Genomic DNA, 10,204 nt, shown 5'->3' on the forward strand with positions numbered 1-10,204 from the left:
ATCGATGGCAAAGTGCAACTGACTATCGATTGTGTTAAAAAAAGTATGCAATGGATGACCCTCGATGTTTTTAAGCATCGATGGTCATCCAGGGATGGCCATCGTTGCCTTTGCCATCGATGGTTACCATCGATTGCAAACGTGCAACTGACCATCGATGGTGTATACATGCAATGGATGACCATCGATGTTTTTACACAACGATGGTCAGCCGGGGGTGGTCATCGTTGCCTTTACCATCGATGGGAAAATGAAACTGACCATCGATGGTGTATACGTATGCAATGGATGGCCATCGATGTTTTGTAAACATCGATGGTCATCCAGGGGTGGCCATCGTTGCCTTTGCCTTCGATGGTTGCCATCGATGGCAAAGTGCAACTGATGATCGATGGTGTAAAAAATATGCGACGGATGACCATCAGTGTTTTTACACATCGATGGTCATCCAGGGATGGCCATCCAGGGATGGCCTTTACCATCGATGGCAAAAATGAAACTGACGATTGATGGTGTATAAGTATACATTTGATGACCAGTGCAATTGACCATCGATGGTGTCTACGTGCAATGGATGACCATCGACGTTTTACACATCGATGGTCATCCAGGGATGGCCATCGTTGCCTTTGCCATCGATGGTTACCATCGATGACAAAGTGCAACCGACCATCGATGGTGTATAAATGCAATTGATGACCATCGATGTTTTCACACAACGATGGTCAGCCAGGGATGGCCATCGTTGCCTTTGCCATCGATGGTTGCCATTGATGGAAAAAATACAACTGACCATCGATGATGTATAAGTATGCAATGGTTGGCCATCAATGTTTTTACACATCAATGGTCATCCAGGGATTTTTTTTGTAAACATCGATGGTCGATGCCCATCCCTAAGCGCTGGGACTGTCATGGCGGACCCACGGAGAGCATATCCCCACTATCCACGTCATACCCCCACTATCCACGTGGGCGTGGAGTTAATTTTATAAAGTGTGGTGAGCAAAGCGAGCCACCGAGCCCGAAGCGTGGCACACGCAGTGCGCCCCGTGAGGGGACGCGGATATGTCCGCGACGGTATACGCGTCCCCTCGCGGGGCTCGCTGCACTCGCCACGCTTCGGGCTCAGTGGCTTGCTGCGCTCGCCACACTTTATAAAATTAACTCCACGCCCACGTGGATAGTGGGGGTATGACGTGGATAGTGGGGGAATGACGTGGATATTGGGGGTATGATGTGGATAGTGGGGGTATGACGTAGATAGTGGGGATATGAAACCTTATGCATTAATGTAGCTCAGAATATGTAACTTACGTAGTTTACGTAAGATACGTAGTTTACGTAACTAGCATAGTGGTGTATTGGTATTCTCAATACAGCACTACGCAAACTACGTAACAGGCGCCTAACTAACATATAAGTACCTATATATATATCCCATCTGTATCACCACTGTCTGTCTGCCCCTCCCCTTTAGAATGTAAGCTCTCATGAGCAGGGCCCTCTTCCCTCTTTGCTTTATCTTCTTACTTAAACCATTTGATGGAACCAAGGGGCCGATTCTGCTGCGGGCACATGCAAATGTTTTCCCCTGCTGCGGGCACATGGGAGGAGATGTGTCTTTGTGCATTTGCCTGGGCTGCGTTACAAGGACTTGGTAAGCTGAGAGATTCCCAGCTTAACGAGTCAACCAGAATCACCTCCAAATCTTGTAGTTTTTTTTGCCAAGCTGATAATTATTCCAGTGTCGTCTACTGGTGCAGCTATGGTTATGTGCCTTGTACTTGTCCTCTATTGTATTCAGCTGTAACTCCCTGTTTGGCTCATTTGTTTATTTAGTCTGTAATTGGGCGCTGCAGATCCCTTGTGGCACAAGTTAAATAAAGGATAATATATATCTCAAAACTTTGTGATTAAAGATCGTCTTGCATATGCCATTTCTGAAATATTTTATAAATAAAGAACAGAGACAGTAATTCTGTACATATGAAAAATATTGGGTGCATTTAACAAAACAATGCCCCCCCCCCCCCCCCCAAAAAAAAAAAAAATTCTCCGAACCATAGACTATACAGTATCTGCCTTGATCATTTGAGAAGCAAGGTTTTCTTGTTCACAGACAGTGTTTTGCTTCTTAACTCCCATTGGTCCTTTAAATTTATGGCTGAGTAACTCTTTTCCATGTTTTGTGACCCAGTTGTCGGAGAAAACAATTGTTTTGGGTTCCCTAATGCCCGAAAAGTCCAAAGAAAGTCACAGTGTCCCTATCGACGCGTATGAGATTTTTATGAGACATGGTGACATAGACTTCGTCCCCCTTCTCCAACATGAAGCTGGCCCCTAGGAAGCTACTTTCCTTCCATACTGAAGACCCCGATGTTTCACAGAACCTTCTCCTGTTCTCCATAAGTGGTTTGTTAGTACTTCTCTTGTACATTCCATGAATAAAGAACATTGGGTTGTCAGAGGTTTGGGGGCAATTTGGTAAGGCCAGTTGCAGCTTGGAGTAGACGAAATATAGTCCACTGGTCTTGCAGAGAAGTGACCCGTTGTTATACTCTACGTCATGGAGGAAGGCGAGACCTCTGGTGGGCTCCCATTGAAGAGGAACGCTGGAAGAGCTATCTGCAACAGTTAGGCCTGGAAAAACTTAAAAATGTTAATTGACTTTCATTGTAAGTGGAGTCCTCTTCTTTAAGGGGCTCTTAAGTTACTTATAACATTTCTAGTTCATGGTCAATATTAATTGATTAACACAAAACATTTAGGTGTCAATAAAGCACCTACCTCTGGCAACCAATCAGACACTTGCTTGCATTGTATACCGTGCACTTGACATTTGCAAGCTAACTGCCAATTGGCTGCAGTTATTGGATCCTTTGTCTCAGAGATGCGCTCTTAGTAAATGTATTATACTGAGTTTATTCTACCTCCCTGCATTTTACGTGAGAAAACATTATAGATAAACAAAAAAAATACGTAAAAACTGCGACAAGTAAACCAAAAAAATAGATTTAATACATGAATTTATTATTCGATTAAAAATGCAACAGATCTCTAATAATAAAATATTAGTGGGACCGTCCTCCCTTGTTAGTAGGGGGTTAATGCAACAGTACTCCAGCAGGGTTGGCTACCTGACCCTCTCCTTCAGGGAGAAAATGCTCTGCTCCATTGACTTCCCTGGTCATGTATGATTGCCATCACCTGTGGGGAGCTAGATAATTGATGAGAATGGTGTTTCACCACAGGTGCTGGCAATCCTACATTACCAGGGAAGTCCAGGAACAGAGCATTTTCTCCCTCATGGAGAGGGTCAGGTAGGCAACCCTGTTCTCCAGTAATAAATGAAGAGGGGTATTTCCAGAGAAATGATACCACTTGTTCTGAGGAAGCCGCTGAGAGCTACAGGTGGGGAAACGCGTTAAGAAATTTAACTTACCATCTTCTCTGGAAATAACTGCTCTGTCCATGTGAATACATTGAAGAAGCCATTGCAGTTTTAACTCCGGAGAAAGTTGCCATCTACGGGATCAGCACCAGCAGCTGGGAGACGGGGTGAGCTAATAGAATCTTCTTACCAGAGGTACTGAGGAGCTGTCTGTCCAGACATTGTTCCATTCTCTTAACTGGAGAACTGTTATCTTAATTTCTCTTCGTTTGGAAATTCTGTTCATTTATTACTGGAGAACTGTTGTAATAACCCCTACTAACAACAAGGGAGGACGGTCTAACTAATCATTTATTATTGGAGAAATGCTACATGAGCACCTACTAATAAGGGAGGACGTCCCCAGGGCCAGCTCTACCACTAGGCAGCTTTAGGAAACTGCCTAGGGCTCCGGGATCTAGGGGGGCGCCACCAAGTCTGCCTATCAAAAAATCAAGGATGTCTGTGAGGATCCTTGGTGTACTTAATGCTGTGGAAACTCTACAAACTCACCTCCAGACTTTCTGTTGAGGTATACTGTACTTCCCTATTTTGCTGCCCTCTCGTCCTGTACTCTGTTTTGGGTGGCAAAGGGGAGGGTGCTGGGGGCCTCCAGAGAAAGTAGGGAGGACCACTCAATTTTGGGAGGCTCTCTGCCATTCCAGAATGTTAGGCAATTATGCATTAAGGGGTTGGAAAATGGTTATTGGTGGCAGTATGGGGGGGCGCGGCAGTAGGTTGAAGTTTTGCCGAGGGTGATGAGAAGCCTTACACCGGCCCTGGATGTCCCCAATAATCCTTACTAAATATCAAGGGACAGTAACAACTTCTAACAAGGATAAGGTTGAATAAGATCAATATACTTCTAAATAGTGGATTTTAAATAGATTAAATGTGATTAATATGGTTGTCTGTCTATTTTTAATGTGATTATTAGATTTATTTCACTGGCCAGTGATTTATGTTTAAATTGAATAATAAATTCATGTGATTAATCAGGTTTTTTTTTGTTTACTTGGCGCAGTTTTTATGGTTTTTTTATCTATAATGTTTTCTAACTTAAAATTTAGGTGAGGTAGAATAAACTCAGTATAATATATTCACTACTATGGTGCCTTATTGTGCACTGCCACTCGAGGTAATGGTGACAGCCACCCACTTCTGATTGGCTGTGGGTCCACAAGCTCTGATTGGCTTGCCCCTTGGCAACGATTATGAACCCCTTTGCATTGAGCAGGAAGCCCTGGCATCAAGCATGAAGCCCCTGGCATTGAGCAAGAAACCACTAGCAGGTAGGCAAGCTATGATGTGGCATAATATGTAATGAGCATCAGGGTGTGTGGTATAATATGTATTGGGCATCATGGTGTTGACCCTTAAGGTGCTCTTTTATCTTTGGGAAGAGGGTTGCAGCACCTGCAGTTCAAGGAGGTTCTGCCACACCCGTCGTACAGCCCCAACCTTGCTCCCTGCGACTTTCACCTCTTCCCAAATATGAAAGAGCACCTTATGGGTCAACACTTCAACTCTGCCGACGAGGTGAAAGCTGCCGTTCGGTCCTGGTTTTTCTAATCCACCATTATTATAACCATCTTATTATCACTGCTACTCCTTAAAACCACTTAAACATTTGATCTGTTCACCATTCACACTGTACCTGTGACATGAGCAGAGGGAATAGGGTGGCTGCCTGGAAAACAAAGAAATAAATGGTTAATATTTACAAATAATTTAGTTGACTGTTGAGCTGATTATTTCTACATGATGCAGGAAAACTCTTTCACTATTGTTCTTATAATTATTTTTTTATCTGAAGGAGATTTGGCGGCCTCCGTTACAGATGTTCAATATTTGACACCAGCTCACACAAAGGGGGGGGGGAGGGTGCGGGGGGTTGGAAGCTAGCATGATATTGTAAAACCAACCTGACAAGATTTTGTTTGAATTGTGTCATTTTAGCCAAAAAATGTCAGGCTTTCATGATCACGGCCTTACAGACCCCTGGGTGATCCACTGACCCGTGAACAGCATGAACTCTGAGAGACTTTTATTACAAGTATTTTGTTTGTTACCTGTGGGGACAAGTGTGATTGTTTTTTTATTTTTCAAATGGGTGCCTATGGGTTTCTTTTTTTTTTCCTGTGGGGGCCAATGTTTTTTTCCTGTGAGGGCCTGAAGGTGTGCCTTGGTAACTTTAAAATCTTTCCTGGTGTGCCGCGAGGTGAAAAGGGTTGGCAATCACTGCTCTAGGTTATTCTGCACTGTATCCCTTGCTTGTTCTATGTACCGTAATTCATTTAACCAAGTGTGTAATATTTCACACCCCCGTGAGGTACAACCCAGTGTATATTAGGATTACAAAGGCTTCTTATGTATAAACTGGAAACATGTTGCCATTAAATCTAACATACAGTTTTAAAACTCATTTTATTTTTCATATGTCTGTTAACTTATTACCTGGCTCATGGATCATTTTCTGCGCATGCAAACTTGTATTAATCTGAAAAAGATTAGAGAAGGTTAAAAAGGAATCCATAGGTACCAGGGGCATAGCTGGTGGTTCTGGTTGATAGAGCTACAGTGTCTAGATAGAAAGTCAGTACGTCTAACCCAAAAGTTCCACATGCAATATCACCATCCACGTTGGCATAGACCACGTTGGCATAGAGGGAGTATAAAAGCATAACAAGCTAGGTGAGCCATGCAAGGGTTAGGGGGTCCATGGTGACGATTGTGACAATTGACACCAAGAAATGTGAAAAACTCATGTCGACCTTTTATAGTGTCTACCTTCCTTTTGACCCTGTCGATCTTTTGACCCTGTGAACCTATTGACTGTCTAATAATCCACACTCCATAGCTTGAAGCATTGGAGCCCCATAGCAACATTTCCACAGGTCCCCCAAATGCCTTGAAGTGGTTCAGTATTATTTCTCGACATTCAAAATACCAACGGTCAAAATACCAACAACCATTGTCAGACAGTCAAAATATTGACATAGTCAAAATGCCAACATGGTCCAAATGCCGAAATGTAAAATGTCGATACATCAAAAAGTCTATGTCAACATAGAGGGTAGAGGTCGGTCTAAGGTTAGGTTTGAGGTTAAGTTTATGGTTAGTGTTTGATTTGAGGTAGGTCAAGGGTTAGGTCTGGGGTTCGATTTATGGCTAGAGTTTGGTTTGAGGGTTGAGGTAGGTCAAGGGTTAGGTCTGGGGTTAGGTTTATGGCTAGAGTTTGGTTTGAGGGTTGAGGTAGGTCAAGGGTTAGGTTTATGGCTAGAGTTTGGTTTGAGGTAGGTCAAGGGTTAGGTCTGGGGTTAGGTTTATGGTTAGAGTTTGGTTTGAGGGTAAGGGTAGGTCTAGGGGTAGGGGTTTGGAGTTACGTTTATGGTTAGATTTATAACTCACCCAAATCTAACTCTCTGTACATCTCTCCCCCCAGTGCAGCATGGTTTTGTCCATCTGTACAAAAATGCAGTCTTGCTAACTGGTCTGGCCCATGGTGTGTTCTAGACACAAAAATACTTACTTTCTTACTTAACAAAATCCGGGCCACATTTAGATTTAAGAATAGGGTTAGGTTTAGGGTTAGAATTAGGTTTAGTGTTAGGAGTTAGGTTTGGGGTTAGGATTATTGTTAGGTTTAGGGCTAGTATTAGATTTGGGTTCAGGTTCCGGCTCATACTGTGGGGGAAATTTATTAAGATGTGTATTCTACTTCACATGTGATGTTGCTATTAGCAACCAATCAGATCCTGTCTACTATCTTCCAGAGGGTGCTAAATAAATAAGAAGTAGATTCTGATTGGTTGCCCGTAGCAACAGCACATGTGAAGTAGAATACACATCTTAGTAAATGTCCCCCTGTATGTCAACTAATCCAGAGTGTTCCAATGCAAATACATCATACACTGCTGGGCTTTACCATCTTCAGACAAAGAGATAAAATGCCACAAATTCTGTTCTCATACTTAACAGCAGCAAACGCAGGATTTCTGAAGGGTGGTTTCCGAACAGAATGAATAATTGTCATATAACAAGCTACGGTCTGTCCCCAACACAGTGCAGGTTATGTAATACAGAACGTCAGACGCATGCAGGCCCAGTGATCACAGTAAGCCACTTACCAGACTCTCACTATGATGCGGTGATTGGGCATCACTGGTAAGATAAGCATCTGCCACTGGCCATGTGCAGCAGCTGCATTTAGCCCTGTATACTGCATGTGGTCGGTGGTGAGGCTGTGGAGAAAGGGGGTTTCCGTCCACCTGGAAACCCCCCTTATATTTGCCTATGCTTAAATAAGTAGCAATGGAGCCACATCCTGCCTTTAACAGTCCGGACGTACAGATATGTTATTCCCTATACTAGCCAGCATTAGTTATGACTATCAAATGCTCCGTCACATTGTTAGAGCGAATGAGTTTTCCATTCAGCTCTCATCTGCCAGCCTGCCGGAGCGCCATCTGATTTCCAGGCTGCAGAGGCTTTAAGAATTATCCGTTTGCCTGGTGGAGATCTCCCGAAGAGGTTCTATCACTAAGAAACCTCACATTTACTCCATAATAATTGTATTCTCTTTGAAAATACAATGCACATAGACAATGTTTAGACAACCAGATGCATGCATTGGCAAACACGGAGGGGGGGGGGTTACGGATGCCCAGAAACCCCCTTGCTCTTGGCAATGAGGATTGCACCCATACTAATGAGCAGGTAATTTAAGATTAATTAGAAACCTTGCTATGGGAGAGAGTCTGTAGCATATTGTGTCAGGGGCATTGCGTGTGTGGTATATTGAGAAAGGGGCATTGCAGTGTGGGGCATATTGTGTCACGGGCATTGCGGTGTGTGGCATAATGTGTGAGGGGCCTTACGGTGTGTGGTATATTGTGGAATAAGCACTACGGTGTGTGGTATAATGTGGAATAAGCATCACAGTGTGTGGTACAATGTGTAAGAGGCATTTTTTAAGTTATTATGCTTTTTTTTATTTATTTATAAAAATGTACCTGGAGATTTATTTTGTCTCAAATTGCTTAGTGTATTCCACACAGTATCCAGTGTATGAAAAGACCAATGTGTTCAGGGTTGTTGTTATTAGGTTCTTAGACAGCTCCCCCATACTCCTGGACTTACTCCAATGTTCCACAGAGTCGGAGATTGTGGATGGCATTTGGACCCCCCCCCTCAAGAAATCCTGTGTTTGATACTGACACATGTACCTAAAAAGCCAAAAACCCATATCATATAGCAAAAACAAAATAATTATGCCGGTTGCGGGCTTTTCAAGAGTTCCATAACTTATGGCAACAGCACAAGAGGCGGAGCCAAGAAAAGTTTCTGCCGCAATTTAAAAAATATATATATATTTTTGTTTATTGGGACACCCCCCCTCTCTCTTTCCTCTCACTCTCTCCCTCTCTTACTACTAACAAGAAGGGACAACAGAGTGACAATCTTAAAACCTTCATCACTGCACAACCAATGAGTTGCCCCAGCACCCTAGAAAGGACCCCCTTACCTTTTCTTGAGTGGCATCTAGATTGTTTTCCATCCTCAGTAAGTAGTAGACCTGGGATGCTGCCCCACACAGTGCGAGGACAGTAAATGCCATCAGAACCAGCTGAATCAGCATCCTGCCACTGACCCAGTTCTTGGGTGTTATGGGTGGTGGACAGCGGGGTCTCTGGTGGTCCTGAGTCTCCACTGTAAACACAGACACTGGAGAAGCTCCATACCTGTCCATTGTAGCAGTGGCTTCTGTGCTGCTGCTGCAGATGTCACACACATGGCCCTCTGACAGCGGTGGGAGTGGATGAATGGGTGGGAGTGACATAAGACTATATATATATAGCAGAACACAGCACAAATGTTCTTTATGGTCCTTTGAGTTTATTTTGGATTTAGGAAAACCACAGAGAGAAATGGTGATAGACTTTTATTACCCACGCTCGCTGAACATGCAGGGTGCAGAATTGGCCTGACCACAGCAACTGCTGTATCCTTACACAGCTCCGTCTGCCCGGGACTGTACAACAGAGTGACACACCGGATTTCCAGCTGTCAGACAATGTAATAACAGTCAGCAAATCTGTGCCCACATAAGCACTAGGGGTGCGATGCATCAGGCATTGTATTCTGAATGGTCGGCACTTACAGTGGCGCAACTGGATACTTGTTGGTAGGGATGGCCATCGTTGCCATTGCCATCGATGGTTGCCATTGATGGCAATTCTGCAACTGACCATCGATATTGCTAAACTATGCAATGGAGGACCATCGATATTTTTACATATCCATGGTCATCCATTGTGTTTGATAGGCCTGGGGGCCAATCAAAACACAGGGGGCAGGGGCGGAGCTATGCTCTGTGTCCCAGCACTTTGGAAAAAAAAATGTTCCATCGATGGAGGGAAACCATCTGGTTCTCCCCCATCGATGGCAAAAGTATTCAACATCAGCCATAACCCATCGATGATTTCAAATCATCGATGGTCAATGGCCATCCCTACTTGTAGGACCCATAGCAAAATTTAGTAAGGGATCCTACATACCACCTAATGGTGATAAATGAATATAGCACATGTAACTGTGACAGGGAAGGTGGCCCCTCTCAGCTCTGGGCCCCATAGCAGCTGCACTCCCTGCACCTATGGTAGCTACACCCCTGTATATAACACATGTAACTGTGACAGGGAAGGTGGCCCCTCTCAGCTCTGGGCCCCATAGCAGCTGCACCCCCTGCACCTATGGTAGCTACACCCC

The 10,204-nt window shown here is 43.9% G+C and overlaps 1 protein-coding gene across 1 annotated transcript; it reads right to left on the reverse strand.

Moving 5' to 3' along the window:
• Positions 1–2,047: 2,047 nt before the first annotated feature.
• On the reverse strand, positions 2,048–9,936 carry LOC146075797 (tumor necrosis factor ligand superfamily member 14-like). The gene is made up of 4 exons (XM_083185397.1): positions 8,961–9,936; positions 5,891–5,933; positions 5,091–5,123; positions 2,048–2,643 (listed from the first exon to the last, which is right to left on the reverse strand). The coding sequence occupies exons 1-4, from the start codon at positions 9,273–9,275 to the stop codon at positions 2,231–2,233; spliced, it is 804 nt and encodes a 267-aa protein (XP_083041523.1). The 5' UTR covers positions 9,276–9,936; the 3' UTR covers positions 2,048–2,230.
• Positions 9,937–10,204: the final 268 nt, after the last annotated feature.

The sequence above is a fragment of the Crinia signifera genome, chromosome 4 (assembly GCF_055691185.1).
Source record: "Crinia signifera chromosome 4, ASM5569118v1, whole genome shotgun sequence".
In the NCBI taxonomy this organism is placed as follows: domain Eukaryota; kingdom Metazoa; phylum Chordata; class Amphibia; order Anura; family Myobatrachidae; genus Crinia; species Crinia signifera.

Coding starts and splice junctions, on each gene's coding strand:
- LOC146075797 (XM_083185397.1), bottom strand. CDS start 9,275: ATGTCACTCCCACCCATTCATCCACTCCCACCGCTGTCAGAGGGCCAT. Junction 5,124..5,890: donor GAAAATGATCCATGAGCCAG/GTAATAAGTTAA, acceptor TTTGTTTTCCAG/GCAGCCACCCTATTCCCTCT. Junction 2,644..5,090: donor TCCCTCTGCTCATGTCACAG/GTACAGTGTGAA, acceptor AAGTTTTTCCAG/GCCTAACTGTTGCAGATAGC.